General features: G+C 42.3%; 1 protein-coding gene across 3 annotated transcripts in view; it reads left to right on the forward strand.

Annotated features, from left to right (window-relative positions):
• Nucleotides 1-24,864, forward strand: part of SPRED2 (sprouty related EVH1 domain containing 2) — a 123,070-nt gene that overhangs the window by 50,918 nt on the left and 47,288 nt on the right. Inside the window, exon 1 of one of the 3 annotated variants that reach the window (XM_004029328.5) lies at nt 14,789-15,337. The exons of the other annotated variants lie outside the window; for them this stretch is intronic. Coding sequence (XP_004029377.2) covers nt 15,321-15,337 — 17 coding nt within the window. The 5' untranslated portion in view covers nt 14,789-15,320. Of the gene's footprint in view, nt 1-14,788; nt 15,338-24,864 lie in introns of those variants that run through there. 3 annotated transcript variants of the gene reach the window in all.

Genomic DNA, 24,864 nt, shown 5'->3' on the forward strand with positions numbered 1-24,864 from the left:
TACAGAAGTGCAGACCCACAACCAACCTCCTAATGTCAAGCTGGCATTTTAGGAAAAAGGTGTGTGTGGTGGGGGGAATTCCACTGGTGTCTGAAAGCCCCCAAGTAATTCCCTGTTGCAAGGAGGAGTCTCATGTTGACTTCAGAGGTCCAGGCAGAACCTGTTGAATTGCACAGTTCCCATTTGCTAGAGGATATTACACGGTGAGATCTCTCTGCTTAGGGACCGGGGCTGGGGGCTTCTGTCATCAGCCAGTGGAGCGGCCCTGCACCGAGGCACCTCCCTGCTTTTGCCACATTTTGCCCACCCTGCTGTCTGTCATGTACTGAACCTTTGCTGGAATAATTGCCATAGGTGTCAACGTGTATTAAGGGCTTGCTGTATGAAGGTACTATGCAAAGTGCCTTTTGCTATGTGCAGCTAACTAGCATAACAAACCCCAAGATGCCCCAGAGGAGATACTCTTGTTTCCCTGTTTTGTAGATAGAGAAACTGCAGGTTAGAGAGATGAAATAAGTTGACCAAGCTAGAAATTGGTGGGCAGGGAACACTACTTGGGCCGTGCTGCTTTAGAGCTGCCGAGTATTTAACTGTTAAGGTGTCATTCTGCACTGCCTAGACCAGCCCATGTATGTTACCGTTCCATTCTGCATGAGCATTTGTCTATTATCAAGACATCTGCTGGTGCAGGCTGGGACACAACACCAAGGGAGGGTTAAATTCTGGGTTGCCAAACCAGCTGAGCTACGAGTTGAGGAGCACTGAGCGCCTCTGAGCTTTGCTGGGCTAACTTGGTGAGGTTTGGAAATGAGCAAAGGGGTAAGAAAGAGCCATGTGTCTGGAGTCAGGCTGCCTATTTGGTTTGACCTCTCAATGGCTTCATAGGTTGGGCTACTCCTTCTCTGGGCAGCAGTTTCCCCAGCTCTAAAATGGGGATGCTAAGAGCGCCTTCCTCAGAGAACTGCAATGAGAATTAAAGAGGACACATAAAGGCAAAGTGTACTTGGCATGTCAATGTCATTAATATTATTAATGCCATTTAATGCTCTTTGATGGAGCATAATCCTATATAACATGTAATAGAAGATATAATCATGTGGCTTGAATTTTTTGTTGTTTTAAGGCAAACACTTCAGAGCATGTACCTTTGCATCTGAACACATGCGTCTGTATTTGAATGTTGTATCTTTCAAAGCCATGACCTCACCTCAGGAGACTCCTCTCTCAACTTGATCTCACAGCCATTTGCTGGAAACATTTTCAGAAGCCTTTGTGGAGCTCTTTTCAGAAGAAAAAAAGAGAGAAAGTGGGGGCCATACTTGGCACTAGTAAGTATTTATCTTGTAAAGGTAGATTTTTAAGTTTATTAGAGCTAAGTTTGGTAAATAAGTCCAGAACAAGCTTTGAGCCACTGAAATTTAAAAAATGGTGTTTAATTAACAGTAAGGATGGAATTTTTTTTAATGGCTGACTCATTCATGATTGACTAGCCTCGAAGGCACTTCCAGAAGAAAGGTTCCAGGCAGCTTTTGACTTCTGACAGCGTCTCTGGAACGCCAGTAGAGTCTCCTGAGGCAAAAGCTTTAATGACAGGGGTTTGGGGATGAGTACGCAGCCTTGACTAAGATCTATAAGGTTGAGTCTAGAGAGTAAAAATTAGTCTTATTTACACCTATGGTATTAAGTGATACTGGCACCTGAGTCAACCTTGTCTTTGGGGCTTGCAGAGCTACGAATGGGGCCAGTAACAGAGAAGGTTCTCTGCATCCAAGGAGTAGAGTCCAAAACCTGACTTTTGACCCAGGTTGACTTGCACACCAGCTTTCTCTATACCTTATGATATACAGAATTCAAACCTGAATATGTGAGTGCAGGTCAAGGGAAGGACCCTCAGGTTGGTATCCTCAGCAAGGACTTTAGAGTTGGGTGTGTAAGAAGCACTCAGCCTCCTTGTATAGTGCCACGGACAGAGCAGCCAGGGCAGCTGGAAAGCAACACCCAGCTGGGGTGGGTGGAGGAAGAATGCATGTCCCCATGGAACACGATAAAGCAAAGTTCAAGGCTCATGATGACTAATAGGTTCATCTAGGAGGATGGGTGACGAAGCAACCTTTGTATTATTTCCTACAGGTGGAAATGAGAGGTGCCATGTTCATTCTATCCTAAAGTATCTCTTAGAGGACATTGCTATGGAGAAAGTGTAGTGCCTTGGAGTTTGGCTGGGTCAGATTCCAGCCCTGCTCTCTATTGCAGTGTCGACTCAAGCATGGTAACTAAGGTTTCATGAGCCTCATTACACTCATCTGTAAAATGGAAACATGATTACACTTTAGGGTTGTCATAGGAGGGGAGGTCATAGGAGTTACACAGATGAGGGGACTCAACAGAGCAAGTGTTCCACCTCTCCCAGGCTCTGAGAATGACACCAGAATCTATCTTTTTGCCACAAGAAAGTAGGCAGAGGCTCATCGTTGCTCGTCAGAGTATGCCACCTGCCACAGGAAAATGGCCCCAGTCTCTTTGTGAGGAGAGGCTTGCACTCCTAAGAGAATTCTACTTCCTCTTTGCTTGAATAAGACCAGCTGTTAGGGCCCCAGTACTCAGCAGCTATGACAAATTTCACTGCTTAAGACCCCTCAGCCTCTTAAAACAGGAGTTTTTCTGTAGCTAACATAAGCTGCTCTCAGCAAGATGCACATTAGCACTTAATGCTCAGGTGGGTGAGGGGGAACAGTCAATGGAACACTTGGTGTATCCACTGCAATCCTGATATTGGTAAAAAGTCACTTCTCATCTGGCTTTAAAGTAGGTCCAGCTTCTCATTTTAACCTGTTTGCCAAGTCCCTAGTTTTTACTATAGCTCTCGTGTCATCTTTGATTGCACCGGTAATGTAGGGATGGTCAGCCTGGACCCCAGACTTGGAGGCCCTAGAGAGACAGATAATCAGGCCAAGGGGGTCCCAGGAAAGGCTTGAGCAGAGAGCATCCAGCTGCCCCTGTCCTTTCTCACTCGCTTACCCTTGATATCTTCCTGAACTGGTATGTTAGGTTCTCAGAGTACTAACTCTCAAACTTCACTGTACATTAGAATTACTGGGGAACTTTTTAAAATCCAGAAATTCAGGCTGTACCCCAAACAATTAAATTAGGCATGAATTAAAACGAAAGTAACCCCCCCAGGTGATTCCAGTGTGCAGCCACATTTGAGAACCGATGTGTTAGTTGATGGAATGAAAAATCGAGTGCAGTTACTTACTGGGTTGACTTTTGTGTGGTCACCAACTCTTATCATCTGAGGATCACACAGGACACAATGTCACCCCTATGGGGCCACACTGCCTGTTCTGGTCACTAGTGAGGTCTCAGTGGCATATAGCCATTATAACAGCTCTTTTTCCTTTTTACCATGAAACATTGACAGAGATAGAGTAGTATATGCCCCCACCCCATGTACTCATCACCCAGCTGTCATTCATGTCTCCTCCGCCCCACACACACACTTTTTCTTGTATGGAGGGGGTGGACTGCAGTATTTTAAAGCAAATCCCTGACATATAATTTCATCTATAAATACTTCAGTATGTATTTCTGAGAGATAAGGACTTTAAAACAAGAACCGCAATACCATGATCACACCTAAGAAAATTAACAGTAGTTCTTTAATCTCATCTAATACCAAATCCATGTTCTATTTTCTCCAATTTGTCTGAAAAATACCTTTATACATTTGGTTTATTCCAATTAAAGCCCAAACAAGTGTTACTCACTTTTAGTAGTTTGACTTTAACCCCAGGGTAATTAAACTGTCATTGTGTACACAGGTAACGATGCATATGCACTTCTGAAAAGAGGTGTCAATGGAATTTGGCTCAGCTGATGTTTACTGGATGGGCTCTCTCCTTCCTTCCTTCCTTAGCCCTTCTGGTGGGATCTTGACATGTTACAGAGGAAATGCTAATTGAAGCCCCAGCCACAACCACTTCTGTGCTCTGCTTCTGCCTGAAGGCATGTTCCCTTTGGTAAACTTAGAATAGAACCTTCAGGATGTATGTGGAAAGAGAGTATGAGTCAGCTCCGTGGACAGCTTAGAATTTCCTGCCCCTTTGCTGGAGGCTGTGTCTGAGAAGCGCTGGGACTGCCCCCCGGGCTCCTCTTTGGTCTCTGCTGAGGACCGCCGCTTTGACAGTTACCTAGGGAGTTGCCCAGGACTTGTGTTCTGATGGAAGGACCAGCCAACACCCACACAGCCTTCCTTTCCTTGGTGTGCAGATGGCTCTATGCAGCCTTATCTCCAGCTGGGCATCTGGGTTCAGGTCAGACGATGACCAGGAAAGGAGGGGGTGAGTTTCTGCCCTCTGAGGTAACACCTACCACCTCATCAGTCATTGCTTTGCCACAGTGTTCCCCCTCTATGAGACCGAACACTGTTAGAATTTCTTAGAGTCAGACGCTGCAGCTTTAATGGGTGATGAGGCTTTAGGGGGTCGGCAAGAGGAGGATAAGGATGGAGAATGGGCAGCCTAAATAATCAAACTGTATCACTCCTTTCACAAATACCAATCCAGTGCTACCACGTGTGCATCATTCATTATCCTGACCCAACAAATCTAAATTTGGTTTTATTTTTCTGTAGTTTTTTTCTTCTTTAGAAGGGCTTTGTCTTGATTTCAGGTGGGTTTACAGTTGCAAGATTTTCTTGTCTTTGTATCATGGTTAGATGGTTACAGAGCAGTAAACAAGCATCTTAATATGTAAAGGCAACTCTAATGTATAAGGTTATTTATCACAGGATTATTTTTAACAGCAAAAAGTTTGGAAAACACTAAATGTTCATTAATAAGAAACTAGTTAAATAAATCATGGTACATCCTTATAGTGGAATATTGTGCAGATATGAAAGGAAATGAATTAGTTGTGTTTCAATATGGAAAGATTGTGGCCGGGCATGGTGGCTCACGCCTGTAATCTCAGCACTTTGGGAGGCCGAGGCGGGCAGATCATGAGGTCAGGAGATTGAGACCATCCTGGCTGACACGGTGAAACCCCGTCTCTACTAAAAATACAAAAAATTAGCCGGGCATGGTGGCGGGCGTCTGTAGTCCCAGCTACTCAGGAGGCTGAGGCAGGAGAATGGCGTAAACCCGGGAGGCAGAACTTGCAGTGAGCCAAGATAGCGCCACTGCACTCCAGACTGGGCAACAGAGTGAGACTCCATCTCAAAAAAAAAATATGGAAAGACTGTGAAGAGATAAACAGCAAGGTCTAGAACATGTGAATAACGTGCTTGCTACCTTTTTTGTGAGATGAGTTTGGGAGAGAATACATATTAATATTTGCATAAACCCTAGAAGGATACACAAAGCAACCTTTAAGAAATGGGTACCACTGGCATGTTGGGTAGGAGAAGGAATGGGGCAGATGGGATGGTGGGAGTACGCCTGTGTATTTTGATTTATGAATCAAATCAATATGATACCTATACAGAACAATTAATAAAATTAAAAAGAAAAATGCATCTATCTTTATATTGTACAGATAAATTAATGGCTTCATTATGCCCCAGTTAATCTGTCTTGTAAGCTTCTGGCCACTGCTTATCCACATTTAAACAGTCCAGAATCTGCTCTGAAACGGACCCATGTAGCTAGCCCATGGAATGCCGTGCCTTGTTCTTCCCATGATGCTTTCCTCAGCAACAGATAATAAATACATGGTTGGCTCCTGGAGCCCATGGGCATTTCCCCTTCTTCACCCTGAAATATAAACTGAGCTGACAGCCTCTAAAGTTTAACTGTAGGGAACAGGGAAGGCAGGTGCCTATGTCCCACAGCACAGTGGGCTGCTGTCTTCTGTCTTTGGAGGAGGTGTGGTGGGAGGATAGGGAGCACAAGAGCATGGCCTCCTCTCCCACCGCAGTCTCTCGGTGCACTCTTGCTTACCTATTGGCATTCTGTGCACCATATTGTCTGTATGTTTGTGTTTATTTCCAGCTTGTCCTGAGTGGTAGCAAAATCTCTCTGAGCTGAACTGGTCCCACCGTGGTAGCTTTGGAATGTTCAAATGTTAAGACTTGCTCTTCACACTCCACACATTCTTAGCATCGGGGGCTCATGGGAAACAAACAAATGAAATCCGTGGAACTCCTTCTCCATCTTGAGTGGAGAAAGAGGCAGAGAAGATCTTTGGGGAGACTTGAAACAAAGAACCGTGAGAATGAACCTTGTTTAAAAGTTTAAAAGTGTTCTGAAAAATGAAATTCAAGGACACTTGGGATCTATTCTCAGCTCTGCCACAAATGTACCTTTTCTATTTTATTCCGGTTTGTGCATTACTATTAGGTTGTTACCTACAAAATAGGTAGAGCCCACACTGACTGTCCATTCCCCCTACTGTTTCATCTTAGCCAGCTGACACTTACTTTAATGAAACTTGAGAGCTGTCCTTTTAATGCCAGCTAAATGAAGAGAGTGGGTAAGCCCTTCTCCTTTGGCCCTTTTCTTCCTTGAATGAGGACTACGTGAGTACTATTCTGAGGATGAGTGATGGTCAGTTGAGATTTGATCAGGGACTTGTCATCTCTCCTACAGATCTCTGTCCCTTTTGAATAGGGCTATACATACAGTGGAAATCACATGTGGTCACAGCTACCTGAGACCGGCATACAAGCCTTCGCCTCTTCCTCCAGTGCTGGGAAGAGTTAATGTTCCTGTGATGGAGTGCCAGTTGAAGTCATTGACTGGCATTTAAGAGCCATGTTGACACATGAGTATGTGCTGCAACTTTAAATGCTTGAGGCACATCAGGGGTGGCAAGGCACGTGGACAGCGGCCCCCAAATCTCAGCCAACTCCAGGGTATGTGTTCTTCAGAGGAAGGGCCTCTACTCTCTAAATGTTCTCAGGCTCTTGCTGAGTGTGCGTTGTTCAATTGGAAAGAGTAACTGTGCACCTATGAGACTCCCCTGTAAAACACTCATCTGCCAGACACAGCAAGCTTCTTTTCTTGGTGAGGTGCTTTGGATACCCACTTCTCTCCCCTCTCCCAGCAAGCTGTATTAGGCTCACTCTTGGGGATACCTGAGAGGAGGAGATACTCAAAACAAGTTGGGTGCTCTCCACACATGCCTCCCCTATGCAGAATGCAGGTAAGCCATGGGCAGGAAGTTGGGCCCCAAGTCAGTCGTCTGTAAGCTTTATCTGATAGTTTCCCATCTATTAACCAGTGAGCCCTGACTCACCTTCACTGGCCTATTTTTAAAATTTCTGATAGAGCTAAAATGTTTGTGGCAGAGCCAGAAAGAATTTTCAAGTATTTAGTAACTTTGGCTGCCCTGCTGGTGATTTATTTAACCTGCCACCTGAGAATTCTCATCCAGGTAGATATCCTAGATGTGATCATCTACTTTTCTTATTCTGGAATCATGAGAAACCAGAAAGTTAACTGTGACAGAATTTTGGGATTGGTTTTAGTTAGGTAGCTAATTCTTAGTAAGGAACAATGAATTTAGAATCGGAATTTAGAATCTTAGTAATGAACAATGAATTTAGAATTTAGAACAATGAATTTAGAATCAGGCCCAGTTCTGGCTCCTGCAATTAAATTTGTACAAGGAACTTGATCAACAGCTGTAATTTTCTCTTCCATCAAGTGTGCTTGGTCTGGACCTAGGTATTTCTGAAGTCCAGTTTAGAATTCCAGGCAGCTCTTCTAGTTCTGTAGTTAATGTCTAAGGTTCATAAGGTGTGAACCCCATAAATTATTTATCTGCCCCTCTGGGAAGCTGAACGAAAGCAGAAGAAAATAAAATCTTGCTAAGCCCTATGCACAATCTCTTTTGTTTTTATCAGGAATGAATAAATAGAAAAATGGGAATGTTATTTTCCAGTAATTTTTTAAATGGATCTCAGTGGCGAAAAGTATGTTAAGTTAGCAAACGTGCCTCACATACTGTGGATGCCTGTAAGACTCTTACATTCCTCTGCCTAGATGTATTTCAGGTGAATGTTTTTCTTTGCATTTGCTAAATTTTCTGTAGTGAATTTATCACTTTTTGTAATGAAGAAAAAAATACACATCACAGAAGTTTGCTATTGTCATTTCCTCCCCTCATGTAATCCTTATCTCTACCCCCTGTAGAAGCCAATAAAAGATAATCTGTGTTTGTTGAATGAATGAAGAAACCCAGTCTACCCTGGGTTTACCATGTGCCAAATGCGGAGCTACAAAAGGAAAAATGAAAAAGAAAAGACCTAGAGAATCTCAAGTCCAGTGGCAAAGATGACATGCAAGTCATAGCAAAATGCTGTAATTGTGGCACCAGTTGCCATGAAGACAGAAGAGGTTGTGCTATAGACTCTGTCTCCCCATCTTGGGTCTTTGTTTGGGATAAAAGTCCAGTGTAATTCTAAGACTCAGTGTTTGCATATTATATAACCATAGCTCATATTGACATTAGCTGCTGCTGTTGACTAATGTTTGTTTGTAAGGAAAAGTGAGTTCTAGCTTTGGGGTAAGATCCACATCCTTTTGGACTGGTGTGTGAGTTTGGTGTGGTCTCTTAGATCCAGCATCAGGGACATAGCTTTCCTCCCAATCCATTGGTCTTGATCCACCAACAGTGCCCAGCTTTCTTTCCACTCCCCTCTTCTTTATGGGGTACTTTTATTGTTAGGCAGTTTTCTCATTTCGCTGTGTTGGAGCTTCAAGTACTAAACTAGTTTAAACCCTGCATTTTCTAGACAAGGAATTTGAAGCACAAAGAAGTTAAGTGACTCTACCTCAGATTGTATAACTAGTGGCAAAGCCAGGCCAAAGCTACTGCCTCTTAATAGAATAAATTTGCAAGATTTCTAACTCCATTAATTATGGGCTGTTTACCTAGGAGAATGATTAAAAAGTATTGTTGAAAGTTCTTAGAAGACATTTCCATGTCCACAGCTGTATAGGCATCTGACAAACAGATAGCTTCCATGTGAAAGGTTTACTTAGCTAGGAAGCTGTCTTGGATAAGTTTTTTGTGGCCAGCATCAAGGTGAGTAATAGATTTCTCTGCTTAAGACTATTCTTAGAATTATACAGAGCAGCTTCAGGTCTTAATTCTGGCTTAGAGGTAGGGAAACAGCAGAATGGGTTGAGTTGGCCTGAGTGGCAGATTTGGGTCTAGCATGCTTAGTCCAGTTAATGATCCTCTTGGTGCAAGTGCTCCTTAAGGAATAGGTCATTCAACTTTAAGCTGATTTCAAGCTCAGACCTCATTGTTCAGCCTGTCAGGTGCTAAATACATTAAATGGTCACTCCTTAACTCCGTTTATCTCATTTCCAGGACTTGAGTTAACCCAATCCCTTGAACTTCAAATTCCACCTCTAGGTCTAGACTTGGTCTGTTTGCAACCAGGTCTGAAGCCAGGCCTTGTCCTGGTTGGTCCTCAACACTCTTTTGCCAGGCTTTAAGGGGAAACTGGTCTCCTCTCATAGACACCTGGCCTCCCATCAGCCACATAATCAGCACCCTGAATGCCACAACCATTCCCTTTTCATTGCTAATCAAGCCCCCGGCTCTTCCCATACTTTCCCAGAGTGACTTTCTCATATTTCTAATGTATTTTGGATTCTTCCTCTCTCATCAGGCCTGCTGCATTTGTGTAACATACTGTGCAGGAGAAACTCAGACTATCTAGACAAAGCCTGCCGACTAATCCAGCCCTTATTTTCCCTCCACACAGTTCAGGAACACAATTTACGGGTGTGATAATAGAACCCTATGGAGCACCCCACACAGATTGGGCTTTGGGAGAATGTGAGTTCCCTTTGCCTTTCGCTAAAGAAACCTGGGCTGAAACCACAGTCCTAGCTCTGAAAGATCCTTACATTATAGAGCCTTTTTTTTCTTTCTTTCTTTTTTGAGACAGTCTCGCTCTGTCTTCCAGGCAGGAGTGCAGTGGTGCAATCTCTGTTCACTGCAACCTCTGCTTCCCGGGCTCAAACGATTCTCCTGCCCCAGCCTCCCAAGCAGCTGGGATTACAGGCATCCACCACACCCGGATAATTCTTGTATTTTTAGTAGAGACGGGCTTTCACCATGTTAGCCAAGCTCATTTCAAACTCCTGAACTCAAATCATCTGCCTGCCCCGGCCTCCCAAAGTGCTGGGTTTAGAGGCGTGAGCCACCGCGCCCGGTTGAGCCTCTTACTTTTTTTTTTCTCAATCTACTTGGCATAATAGCCCATATGCATTTCATCTGCGAGAGCCAGGTCTTCTGGTTCTGGCCAAGCTGAACATCCCCAAATTAACCCTGAGCTTTGGAGAGAGCTTTATTTTACCCCCTCTGCCAGCCCGTTACACTTTAAGAAACATAGCTGGAAACTGACTTAGCTTCAAGTAAGATTTGTCACTGTGTGTACTGAAGGCCCGGCTCTACTAGGTAACAATAGAAATGATCTGCCTCCGCCGCCTCCTTGACCAGCCCTCATCATTCTCGTCAGTATTTAACATAGGCATTTCTCTATTGGATTGACTTCTCAAAGATGTTGATATTTTCCAGTAAGGCAGCAAGTGACCACCAGAAAGACACTGTGTATATCTAAGTACACCCCAGTTTAATCTGTTCAAACAGCTGGCTGAGGCTTCTTTTTTCAAGAGAACATAACTGAAGGCAGTTAGAATGGTTTCTTTTGTGCAAATTTCCCCTCCCAGAGACCAGTCTCAGGAGTTCCTTCAACTGCATTATCCATTAATGCTGTGGATTCATTTCCCCCAAATAAACAAGTTTTCCTGCCAAAAAAAAATATTCAGTATGATTGGATGCGGGGATATGTCTTGGGACCTGATTTTGAGGCATGTTCTTCATTTTTCTGGGTTGGCCCTCATTCTCCTTACTGAGCTCTTACGGGCAGCGACAGTGTGGCTGTAGCCCTCATTTCTGAAGGCCCTCACTGCCTTGTTAATCCTGTGTGTGGCTATTCAGCCCCCTTGAAAGCATCCTTCATTTCTGTTTGCTTAGTTTCCTGCATGCCTCTTCCAGATCATCTTTCACCTCTTGCTTCAACCTCTGGGGACATGTGTGGTTTCTACATAATGCACAAATGTGACTTGGGGGGAGGGGAGGATGGCTGTGGACTCATACACTTCAGCTGGAATCACTGGACTCTGAAATAGGGGAGGTCCTTTCTGAATGGGCTGGTCAGGAAAGAGGGGAGATGGAAAGACCAACAGGCAACCTCAGGCACTGTAGATTTCCCCTCCCACCGCAAGACAGAAAGCTGTGTATGTGTTTTGCATTATAAGGAAAGTGTGAACTACAGCTCCTGTGGACCAAATCACCATAAATAACACTCTTGTATCTGATTCTAAATTGGGACATTGAGGAGAATAAGGGACCAACAACCAACATTTCTATAGGAAAAAGATCTGGTTCTTTATTCACCCAAATGTTGATCACTGGGGGTCAACGAACTTTCTCTATGAAAGTTAGATGGTAAATATTTTCAGCTTTGGGGACCGTATGGTTTCTGTCACAGCTGCTCAGGCCTGCCTTTGTAGCTCTCAAGCAGCCATAGACAGCATATAAACACTCAAATGTGTGGCTGGCCATAATTTGCCCACCTCTGAGAGAGTCTAAATTCATAAAATTTACTAATATCATTGTCATTGTTGTTCACATAAATTGATGAGTGTTCTGTATGTGGCCAGGCTCTATGCTAAGTACTTGTTGCGAATGGTCGCATGTATACCATTCAAAACAATTCTGTAAGATTATTAATAGTATTGTGCCGATTTTACAGGTAAGGAAGCAGAGGCTTAGAGAAGTTAAATAACATTAAGTGTGGGCAAGGTTGAATTTTGAACAAGAAAATTTCACTCCAAACTCATGCTTTATACCACTACACAATACAGTCAGCCTACAGTACCTGCATCATTGATATCCGCATTTGCTTTTAGATCCTGACATAAGCCAGTATTTGGTCTTAAGTTATATACATATATAGCTAAAGTTTTGCTGTATAGTTACAGCTAATTTTGCTTCTTACCTGCCGAGGATCAGTGCTAGGAAATGAATACATGAAGTCCTGGAGAGTTCAGAGGCCGAAGACATATATGTCCAGGCTGCTTTCCAGGTTCTAAGACCCTGTGCTCTGAAAATAGTGAGGTGGAGCCAGGCCTTCAGAAAGCTATACTACTCCTTGGAATGGCCTCACCCAGGCCCAGCACTGGCATGAGCTGCCAAGCCATTGCACACAGGTGCAGGCTCCTCAGCTGCTGGTGGCACAGACCACACTAGTATGGTCAGGGGAGACTAGAAATTGCATAATTAAGTTGTTTTCTAAATAGTGGTATCATTAGCATGCAAGTCGACCAAACAGAAATGTCTGTTAAAGACGGCAGGAACCATGTTTTGATGCCTTTGTTGTTACAACAAGTAAAATGTGTTCTGAAGAAAACTTAGAGTAAAAGTAAAAGATCAGGGGAAAAGTATCGCATATGCTATCACCACCAAAGTTCTTTCTTCAGGCTTATTGGGATGGTAGTGGGGGTTGGGGGTGGGGATTCTGTGGTCAAATAAATTTGGAAAATGCAAGCCTAGAAAAACTTGAACAATATTCTCAAGGATATAGTATGATGTTTTCCCAAAATGTGTGTGTGTATCTGTATGTATGTGTCTCCCCTTATAAAAATGTTTATAAGGAATATCCTTTGAGAAACCCAAACCCAGAGGCATTTCCCAGTGTTAACACTTTGGTAAATTTCTTTATGGTCCAAGATTTTTCAAATGGGTGGGCATGTCAGCAACAGTAACTGTGGTGATTATTAAATACTTAAAAAATCCTTTTTTTTTTTGAGACATGGTCTTTTGCTCCATCACCCAGGCTGGAGTGCAGTGGTGCAAACATAGCTTACTGCAGCTTCAGCCTCCCAGGTTCAGGCTATCCTCCTGCCTCAGCTTTCTGTGTAGCTGAGACCACAGGCATGCACCACCATGCCCAGCTACTTTTTGTATTTTTTTTAGAGACAGGGTCTCACTTTGTTGCCCAGGCTGGTCTCCAGCCTCAAGCAATCCTCCCACCTCAGCCTCCCAAAGTGTTGGGATTACGGGCATGAGCCACTGCACCCAATAATCTCTTTTTTAATTTTTTTAGGAATAGGGGTTATATATATTCATTCCTGTGTGTTTGTGAATGTTTAAGTTTATTTTGAAACAGTTCATAATTACAGAAATGTTGCAAGAACAGTATGAAGGACTCCCCTATTCTCATTTCCCCATTTGTTACCATTTTACTATCTTTGCCTTATTCTCATTGTTTGTGCGTGTATGCACACATTATTATTGCTATTATTTTTGTATTTTTCATTACTGAAATCTGAATTATAAAATTCTTCAATGAACTGTGAACTTATTTCTCCAAAATACTATAGAAACTCAAATTAGACTACAAGTTTATTAATTTCCCCCATTTCTACCTGTTGCATTAAGGTAAATTATGCTTTTCAAGTGTGTGAAAAGTTATAAAATTTCAAGGAAACATTTTGATAAGGCTGCAGCCTGCAGTCCTCATGAGGAAAGAATTGTCAAAGCCAAGGAAGTCTTCAGTTGAGGCCCATGCACAATCCTAATCAGTCTGGATTAGTGAGGTTGTAATTTGGTGTTGGATGGGACTGTCCCAACCATTTGGAGCCAGTTTGAAGTCCTATTAGACAGGGTCCTTTAAGAATTAGAGTCAGCCGTTTGCTGAGGTGTGAACCTCAGCCTGAAACATGCTTCCATTTTTAAGTTTCAGGACTAAGGGGGCCATGCAGGAGCTCTGGGCTTTAGTGACCCCTCTATTTTGTTTCCTGTGGTGACTTGTCATGTTTTCACAGCGCATCAATATGGATAGTTTTTAAAGTGACAGCCAGTTTCAACAGTGGTTTTATTTCACATACATTGGAGCTTCCATATCTGGATTTTTTTTTTTTTTTTTTTTGTCAGCCACTAAATCAAAGCTCTTCCTCCTCCAAATGGTTTAAGACACCCAATTTGAACATTAAGTGAGTCAAGCAAACCCTGTGCCACATTACCAAAGGGCCTGCTGGTTTAAGAGACTATGGATGTGACTTACATAACCTCTCATGGAGCATTTCCAAAACCTTGTAAGGAAGCTGGGTATAGTCACCTCTCCTTCATAACGTTAACACTGAGCCATGAAGCCAGGGCTTGTGTCCTCAGAGAATGCATAAGGAAAGGATCACCAGATCACCCTGGGAGGAGAAGGCACTAGGCATTTGTTCAGGAGGTTGATGCAACTCTCACAACAGCCGCAGGATACATGTATCATACCTCCCAGCTGGAAGGCAGAAACAACTTCAAGTTCAGCTCCCACACTCACATGTGTGGTAGCTCTATACCTAACTAGAAAAGTGCTTTGTTTAGGTATAAATTAGATTGCAGGGACTGAAAAAAAAATTTTTTTTTAATTTTTAAAAACATTTTATTATGAAAATTTTTCAAAGATACTTCAAAAAAGAGAAATACAGTCAGCCTGCATATACGCACTACACAGATGCAACCATTTATCAAGATTTTGCCACATTTCTTTACCCCGTCCCTTATTTATTTATTTATTTTTTGCTAAAATATTCACAACAAACCCCAGATATCATATCATTTTACCCCTAACATACTTCAACATGCCTCTCTAAAAAAGTAGACATTTTATAAACACAATGCCACTATCCCACCTATAAAATTAATCCAGGACCAAAAGTTTGATGTGTACTTTTTACATAGCTTCTGCAGCTGGGTAACCTCACAGCACAAGAATCAACAAGTCCATGCCTACACGAATTCAGCTGATAACTTTAAAGAGAGGGATCCTTGCTCTCAACTTTGGACGAAATTCTTTGGTTTGGGGCTGGGGGCAGGTGAAGAATTTGCACTTGTGGTTCTCCAGAATGTAATCTCAGGTATTGAACTGTGCCATTTGCTTCCTGGGCATTTCATCCTTTCATCAATGATTGGTAATCATAACTTACAGGAATTTTTAAAACAATATTTTAATTAGAAAACGCATCTGTCAGCTGTCAGGCTTCCAGTTTCCACTTTTGAGAAGCAGGATGTTGAATGTGAGTAATGACACAACAGGCCTATAAAATGCGGACTAACCCTCGGATGACTCATCCGGTACAATGCAGTATATTTGTCAAGGAGACTGAATCATATATGGGGGAAACCACTTCTCAGGCAGCCAGCTGGTTCTCAGGTCAGCAAGAGACGATCCATTTTTATCGGAAGCTTTATAGTAGCAATAATGCTAATACCCAGCACTCGGGCTCCACAATGTAGAGGAAATGGCATCGCCTGGCAGGTACGTGCTTACTGTTTACATGAACTTTATTTTTTCATTGTTCCCTTATTCTTAACCTTTCTGGTGCCTGCTTTTAGCATTTTTTTAAAGGAGAAAATTTATCCTAGTTGTAGAGGACCACAGTGTGTATGTGTTTGTATTTGTGTGTGCCCACGTGCAAGGACAGATAGGTAACCTCTGGTCTGTTGATAGACACAGAGCTCTTAGCCTCTCATGCCTCTTTCTGAAAACAAATTTCTCCTTAGATATTCTGATAGAAATGTTTTGTTGTTGTTGTTGTTTTTTATTATTAAGTCCTGAATCTAAAAGATGCTGCCTAGGAAACAGCTTGCAGAGATGGTATACCTCTTGGGTGGGTAGTGTAGAGCTTTAAAAAAAATGAATAAGCAGAGGGGAGCTGAAGGAGGTGGTCTAACAATTACTATTGTGTTACGTTGGATTTCTTTCAGTACTGTGCTTTTTTCCTACCCCCATGATGCGTGACTTAATGCAAGAAAGCTTTATTCCCCTACTGAGTGAATAGGGTGGGTTTTGTTTGTTTGTTTGTTTGTTTTTATAAATCACAATTTGCTCATACTGAATTCATGCATTAACTTTTTCTAGGTGGGAGAAATGGTAGTGGGGATTTGGTAGCAACATTTAATTATAGCGTTCACATGATCTGAAGGATCATTCTGCATAATTGGGAGGCTGTGTCTGCCTGTCTGACCCTCTCTCTTTCTTCACCCACTAAATTTAAACAATGTCTGACTAGTTAAAGCACATATCTTATTTATTTGAGTGTATTAAACATTCCTATGTGTGTTGACAGTCTATTCAGTGTCTCCTCATATTTTAAAAAAATACTTTGTGAGTCTTGCTTGTTAGGGACAGATGCTATAGTTAGTTTATAGCAGTACTATTTATGCTTTCCTGGTCTGTCTGTCCAGAATGGCTAGGTCAGGACCTATAACACAACTGCCCACAAATTTGCCTAAGATTTAGCATTTGTGGAGCAGCCCAGTGTATAGCAGTAAATCCTGTTATCACTCAGAGAGCATTAGACAGATCTGGGGTTACCAAGCTGGAAAAATCGGCAATCTTTGTTTCTCTTCCCCTTTCTTATAAAATCCATAATAATGACTTGTTTTCCTTGAAGTGTATGAATTTTAAGCTGTCAGTAAATGCGTTCAATTTACTTAACTACATTCAGAAATTCCTATAATTTGGAAAACCAGCATGAAGGGAGTTTGTTTCTGTTTGTTTTGTAGATTAAGGGGTGTACTTTTTATAGAATGGCCAATTTGTTTTTGGAGACAAGACCATCTCTAAATTTCATTAATTTTGCATTCTATAAATGAAAGCCACCTGTTATGCTGTAACGTGCTAATTATGGCAGAGGACAATAATGAGGAAGAACAGTATTTGAAATATGTGGGGGTTTTGCTAAGAATTTTCATGCCCACATCTGTAGTGCTTATTTTTATGTGTGTATACATGCATATATAGTACACATTTAATAATAGCACTTGGTGACATTAAAAAATACTTCAGATTCAAAGTGAGGGCCATTTTTTATTAACAACATTTTTTTAAGTTGTGAAAGAAAGGCTACTTTAAAAGTGTTAGCTTGAACTAAGACCCATATTTTGCCATCTTACAGTAAATGGGGTTTTTTCTTATAGTTTTGGTGAATGCCACACTCAACTTAGGGTTCACTTTATCAAATTCATTAGAAAAATATACATTAATTTTGTTTTATTTTAAAGACAGAATAACTAATTTCCTGTGCTTTCACGGAAACATTAGGTTTCATGGTAGCATTTTTTTTTCCCTTGAGGCCTATGGTAAATGATTATAGTCAGGGATAAAAAAACATTTATTTTAAAGTTCTTGATTTAGTGACACTTTCTGTGTCTTGTTTTTCTGTGATTTGTATAGTTGGGACTCGCTCAGGTCCTGTCCACATTCTTTCCAGAGCACCATATTCTGTTAGCTTTGGTTACAGTACACAGAGGGTATACTGACCATTGAAATTGGACAATGATAATCACTCCTAGGGTTGTGGCTGCCACGCCTCAGAGGCCCCTTTGCTGTTAAGCACTGTGAGCCATCAGTCCAAAGGAACCACGTGGTTTTTAGATGCCTTCTTTCCCTTTTGAGGGAAAAGGAATACAGAGCCATGGCCAGTTCCAAAGGTCTCATATCATTCAACTTGGAAGCAATCAATAGATATTGAGTGAGACGCTGCCTATGTTCAGAGCAATGTGCTGGGGAGTGTTACATTTAAAAGTGTTTCAAATCTGAGCCCAGTCCGGTTCTTCTCTTAATTCCCGCCCTAGTGGGGATTCATTGTTATTGGAGATAAATTCCTCCCTGTGTTTTCTTTTATTCATAGATTTACTGGAGTCTACAATCCAGAGCCACTCATTGCTATTGTGTATAAGCAGCTTTGAGCTATTCCTTTTTGGTTCGTCAAAACCTAACTCTGCTTGGATGGAAATCAAGAAAGAACTGCTCTACTCAAAAATCCATTTGATAGTTTTGGTGGCCATGTCTTCTGAGCCAAGTAGAGTGACATAACCTTGGAAGAAAGATTTTTGTTTTTCCTTTTTCTTGGGGAGAGTGAGAGTCAGGGAGAGCATTTGAATCCTGAAAGGTTAAGAGTGTCCAAGATATTTTAGTGGAACAATTTTTCCCAATCTTTGCTGGTTTGCAGATTTTTAGCACTTACTAAAATTATATTCTAAACACTCAAAGCTATTACGAATTCAATAAACATTTTATAAAAACAGGTTTATGTAAAATTAGTATAGATCACCTACCAACATTTAAACATCCTTATTTGTATTTGGAGGGAGACCTGTTTGTTACAGAGTCTGCAGTCTGTCCTTGCTGTCCGGATGTGTGGTTTATGGATGTGTGGTCATGATGATCACTGCCTCAGGAGGCTTGGCCTATCTATTGCCTGCTGTCCATTGCTCACTGTCTGCTGTGATATTGTCCTCCCCACATCTGGAGTTTATGGTCATTCTGCCATACTGGGTGGGATTAATAACACTTGTAGGTAAATCTTATATCATTATCTAGAAATAGCAACATTCCTGTGTAGCTCAGAAAAGCCAGAGACAAGCGTGGATCAGCCTTCTAACGACATAAACTCCTAAATGTACAAATGGGATGAATGATCACCCTCTTATCAAACCAGCATGGACTTCTGTGAACCCTGAACATTCTTCCGGGTACATGTTTGCTGACAGCTTGTTGCGTCAGCTGCACCTGGATTGTCTTGAGCTATATGTGGCATAGTTGTGGAAACCGTGCGCATTCCCAGTTGGAATTTTTTTTTTTTTTTTTTTTTTTTGAGACGGAGTTTTGCTCTTATTGCCCAGGGTGGAGTGCAATGGCACAATCTCAGCTCACTGCAACCTACGCCTCCCAAGTTCAAGTGATTCTCCTGCCTCAGCCTCCGAGTAGCTGGGATTACAGGCAGGCATGTGCCACCACACCCAGCTAATCTTATATTTTTAGTAGAGACAGGTTTTCTCCACTTTGGTTAGACTGGTCTCAAACCTTTCAAAAAAAACAAAAAACAAAAAACATGATGACCATAGAGAAAGCAAGTGCTGCAGAAGCAGGCTGGCCTGCTTGCTCGCCCGCCTCGGCCTCCCAAAGTGCTGGGTTTACAGGCATGAGCTACCGTGCCCGGCTGTTTTTTTTTTTTTTCTTTTCTTTTCTTTCTTTTTTTTTTTTTTTGAAATGGAGTTTCACTCTTGTTGCCCAGGCTGGAGTGCAATGGCACGATCTTGGCTCACTGCAACCTCCACCTCCCTGGTTCAAGCGATTCTCCTGCCTCAGCCTCCCAAGTAGCTAGGATTACAGACATGCACCACCACAGCTGGCTAATTTTGTATTTTTGGTAGAGATGGAGTTTCACCATGATGGCCAGGCTGGTCTCGAACCCCTGACCTCAGGTTATCCACCCACCTTGGCCTCCCAGCCCAGTTGGATTCTTATTTGCCAAGGTTTCTTCATAACAGGTGACGGCCGGGCGCGGTGGCTTATGCCTGTAATCCCAACACTTTGGGAGGCCGAGGTGGGCGGATCACCAGGTCAGGAGATCGAGACCATCCTGGCTAACACAGTGAAATCCCATCTCTACTAAAAATACAAAACAATTAGCTGGGCGTGGTGTCGGGCGCCTGTAGTTGCAGCTACTGGGGAGGCTGAGGCAGAAGAATGGCGTGAACCCGGGAGGCGGAGCTTGCAGTGAGCCCAGATCGCGCCACTGCACTCCAGCCTGGGTGACAGAGTGAAACTCCATCTCAAAAAAAAAACAAACAGATGATGACCATAGAGAAAGCAAGTGCTGCAGAAGCAGGCTGGCACTTCAGCCCTCTTAGAAAGAGCTTTTGGCTTGGGATGAGAGTGATACCTTCTTTGCTGCACATCTGAGAGCAGCTCAGACAGTTAGCTGCATCATCTTCATAGAGTTCAGTGTATAAGAACTACAGCAAGATTACTATCTCTTTCTTGATTTCAATCGAAGAGATGACTTCATTCATTCATTTGTAAAGATTCTTCAGATTGGAGATGTCCAAGCTAGATTTGGCTTTTTTTGCTGTTTTCTTTTAAACACATGTTCCCTGTACCCATCCAGTGGAGGAGATGGGTTGCCTGTTGTTGCCCTGACCCTGTGGGGCTCTGCTGTTTGACTGGGCCTCTTGAATTCCATTAAATGAAGCACAGACAGCATGTGTCATAAAGGCTGCTTGGGAGGGGTGAAGAGCAAAATTAGTGTCTGTGGGTGGGCATGTGTTCTCATCACGTCGCCAGAGAACTGCAATGTGCAAAATCTGGCTGGAACCTGTTCCAAAGAAAAATAAAACAGCCCCTTTTTCCCTGCTTTGAGTAATATTAAAAAACATCGCTTAACCCCCATGTAGAAGAAATGGAACTGTCAGGAAATTCTTGTGATTATGTGTGTGTGTTTAATAATCTGTGTGTTTAATCTTTACAACTGAGGTTAGAATACAAGAGATGAAAAGGGACTAATCATGAAAAATATTTTGGTGTATTCTGTTGCTGGTGTTGTAGACATTGTAAGTGTTCTTTCTATTAGAGTAGAACTGCCTAAGGATTAGAGGAATTTGTCAGAGCTAACAATTCAGGGAAAATCTATTTTGTTTAACTTTCTTCTGTTCTTCTTTGAAATGGTTTTGTAAGAAAAGCCATTTTTGTCTCAGTAAAACCAGTACCAAAGGAAATGTTTGTGTTTTTCTTATATATGATTCACCTGGTACCCCAAGGAACAAAGCAAAGCCAACATTTACACTTATATTTGAAGCATAAGATCCTCCTTTTATAGTTTTCTTGAGAAGGTCTTGCATATTTATTAATTGCTCCTCATAGTATAGAAGAATGCTTTTTAAGGGAGGGTTGTGATGTATGTAGTTTGCATAATGGGGACATATGTTACTTTTGTAATTAGGGGAAAGTTAACTTTTTAAATAGTGTTAATGTTTACTCCTTTTTTCTTTTAAAAGAATTTTTTAATAAAAATAGAGATGAGGTCCCACATTGTTGCACAGGCTGGTCTCAAACTCCTGGGCTTAAGCAATCCTCCTGCTTTGGCCTCCCAAAGTGAATGTTTACTTCTTAAGGACTGCAGAAATGTTCCTAAGCTAAACCCAACATTTCTAAATTTGGGGTTCTTTACCTGTTTCAAGTAGCCTCTCTTTGTTTCACAGATTATCTTTTTTTATTGTGGTAAAAAACACATAACATAGCGTATATCATCTTAACCATTTGTAAGTGAACAGTACAGTAGTGTTAACTATATCCAAGTTTGTATAATAGATCTCTAGAACATTTTCATCATCCAAAACTGAAACTCTTTCCCAATTAAACAACTCACTCCCCTCCCCAGCCCCCCGCCTCTGGCAACCACTGTTCTTTCTGTTTCTAGGACTTTGACTAGTCACATTTAGATAGCTGGTGTAAGCAGAACAAATCATGCAGTATTTCTTTTTGTGACTGACGTTTCACTTAGTACAATATCCTCAAGATTCATCCATGTTATAGCATATGACAATGTTTCCTTCTTTGTTAAGGCGGAATAATTCCATTGTATGTATGGACCACAGGTGTTAAGGTTAATTCGCTACATGCGAACACACAAGAAAAAGTTAACACAAGAGCTTCCGTATATACCAGCAACTCACTGCTGGGTGTGCAGCAGTTTTCAGGGGATGGCATATCCAGGATGCTTTCAGTGACTGTGACTTTCCTGGAGAATGAAACTGTGTGAAGTTAGTCCTGGGAAGTGGCTGAAGCACACCAGTGAGTGAAATGAGCCAAGAGTTGTTCCTTTTGACCAACATTAAGTCGAGGGCCCTTCCACCTGTCAGTAAAGCTCTCTGGTGGAAGAAGTTGGCAGTAGCCACTTGGTTGTCCTGTCTTGGGCAGTGGTCTTTTGGTCTTTGTTTTTGTTTTGTTTTTGTTTTGTTTTTGTTTTGTTTTTTTTTGAGACGGAGTCTCGCTCTGTCACCCAGGCTGTAGTGCAGTGACGCGACCTTGGCTCACTGCAACCTCCGCCTCCGGGGTTCTAGCAATTCTCCTGCCCCAGGCTCCCGAGTAGCTGGGACTACAGGCACACAGAACCACACCAGGCTGATTTTTGTACTTTTAGTAGAGACAGGGTTTCACCATGTTTGCCAGGCTGGTCTTAAACTCCTGACCTCAGGTAATCCACCCTCCTCGGCCTCCCAAAGTGCTGGGATTACAGGCATGAGCCACCGCACCCGGCCCAATTTTTTGCATTTTTGGTAGAGACGGGGCTTCACCGTGTTAGGCAGGATGGTCTGGATCTCCTGACCTCATGATCCACCCGCCTCAGCCTCCCCACAGTGCTGGGATTACAAGCGTGAGTCACCGCGCCCAGCCAGCAGTGGTCTTTAACCACCACAGACTGCATGACTTAAAGCTTGGTTGGGCTCCCTGCTGCAAACATGTTGGTGATGGCCAGGAAAGCCCAACTTCAGCAGCTTAGCCACGCAGGGTTTCAGTTATCTGTGAAAATCATGAGTCTTGAAATAAAATGCCTTCTAGTGCCTCCACAAGCTAGTTGGCTTTGGGAGGTGGAGATAGCTCTAGTATTTCCTGGAGTTTCTTTCTGAATCAAGTACTTCAAACTACACTACTCCCTTATAAATGAAAAAATATTTTAAGACTAACGTGTTAAAACTGTGAGGAAGCTTGGTAGCTAGTTGGCCTTTACATTATCCTTGCTGCCTAGTTCTTTTATGTCAGGAAAGTAACATGGGAAATATGTGTACTGAGTGGATGGCTCTGTCTTGTTATAACTCGGAAGGAAATTGCGCTTGTAGGACAAATCCTGTCCCTCTGTGTAGTCAACTAGTCAAGAATCCACTGCATCATGATTATATCCTATGAGCCTGACACTTGACTTAATTGCTCACCAACAGTCATTGTGACCCTAAAAGGAAAGAATTTCCCCAGTAACACTTAAGTTGGGATTTGTAAAATAACATCAGTACGGATCCTTTTAGAGCCATTCAAGATTCAGTGGTGCCACATTCTGAGGATCCCCAAAATGAAGCCTAAATCAGAAGTTTAAGAAGAATTCCTCCTCCTTACCTTTTCTCCCTCACCCCACCCCCAGATAGGAAAGCCCTTGGCCAAAACCCAGCAAGAGCTGAGAGGAACTGGCCTTTCCTGCTGGCAGTGGGGAAAGAGGCTTCTTGTCAAGGAGACTGTCAGTAAGCAGTTGAAACATTTGGGAATATTTTTCCACGTTGATTAGGCTTTCGTGGGCTGGATTGGGAACCCAGTTGCCCACCATTTTATGTTTTTTCTGTAGGGAAGATACATTCCAATTTCAAATAACTGACTTAGGTTTGGACCAGAAATTATTTGTCACATTGAAGCAACTTAAACCTAAGTTGCAACTTGATGTGCACTGAGCTGCTTTAGCAGAGGTCTATAAGAAATGTCTTTCCCTATTTTTAAGCTAAATAATTGCTTTGTTACCTTTTCCTAACATTTTCTCCTTTTCACTCTGAATGTAGTAAAGATTGGGGCTGGGGAGTTCATGTTGAGTCAACTGATAAGGCAGATAGAATCAACTGTTTGGGAGAAAAAGGGCAGATCTCTCTTCTCTTCTTGGCCTGCATTTGTTCCATAAATATGTCATAGGGTTTTTCTTCCATGTGGCTAAAAAGAATCTCACACTTGTGGATGCGTAAACCCAGCTAGATGACCAGGTTGTACCTTTTATTTTCCCCCAGAGGATCTTATTAAACTTATTAAAACTCAATTTTCATCATTTTCTTGCTTTTTCAAAATACTTGGATAAACCAGTTTCGCTCCTGGAAACTTCATAATTGTGTCATAACACTGGCACTGAGAGAACATATCTGTTAGTCTGTCATGGTTTCAGGTCTTTGTGGTTTCAAGTTTTTTCTCTACTCAAAATATACTCTCAGTTGCATTTTACTGCTGAAAGTTGTCTGATCTGCTTTTGTAGGGTATTTTAGTGGCTTAAATTTGCTAAGCCCTCTGCCACAACTACAGGACTTTAAGGCCATTTTTTTAAAACACAAAGCATGAAAAGGGACCAAAGTTGAAAGGGTCTCAAAAGTCATTTGTGGTCTCTACCCCTCATTTTACACATAAGGAAACTGAAGCTCAGTAATAAGAGTTTGGGGTGCCTCACCCGGTTGTGAGAAGATGTGTAATGGAGGTTAGGTCAGGTTAGGTCACCTGTCCTGACTTACGGCACTCATTACAACAGATCCAAAAAGGAATTACCTCTATTGGTGTGAAACTTTAGCAGGATGAGTAGGATCACCCTCTAGCTCTGTGATTTTTTCATGTAGCTGTGTTGCCAGTGTTACCTCTTCATTTCTCCTTAGAATTCCTTTCACATTCAGTTGCCTATCCAGTAAATTTCAAGGGACCAAGATAAGGAATAACTTATCCTCCAGAGCACCTAACTTGAATATGTGCACTTCTGCCACCACACGAGGTCCTTTCAAAAGTGTGATCGGGGGTTGTCACAGAGACTGATCTTAGTCCTTTATCTGTCCCTAATGTCAGTGACCTTGAACAAGTCCCTTCTGCAGTCTGGATTTTAATTTTTCCACGTGAGAGAGGAGTCTAGCATAGATGGTTTCCACAGTTCTTTGTATGAATAGCTTAAGAGGTGGAACTAATGTGAAGACCTGAACTCTGCCTTCGGGCTAACCTCTATACCACTCTCCAGGAGGGAACTGAAGCCGTCCAGCATGCTTCAGGGAGAACATGTGCCTTGACTGTGTGTTGTTTGTTTATCTGTGTGTTTAGCTTTCCATCTCTAATGAGGGAGGTGGCAGAATCCTAGAAAAAAAGGAACTAAATGCATTAGTAATTCTTGCCGTCTGAGAGGGCATCCATTTCCAGTGGACCTGTGGGAATATAAACAGGCTCTTAAAAATCCTGTCAGCCTATTGCTAGCATGATCTGCTGATTTTCCTCCCTCCTCTGTA

Source organism: Gorilla gorilla, chromosome 12 (genome assembly GCF_029281585.2).
Source record: "Gorilla gorilla gorilla isolate KB3781 chromosome 12, NHGRI_mGorGor1-v2.1_pri, whole genome shotgun sequence".
In the NCBI taxonomy this organism is placed as follows: Eukaryota; Metazoa; Chordata; class Mammalia; order Primates; family Hominidae; genus Gorilla; species Gorilla gorilla.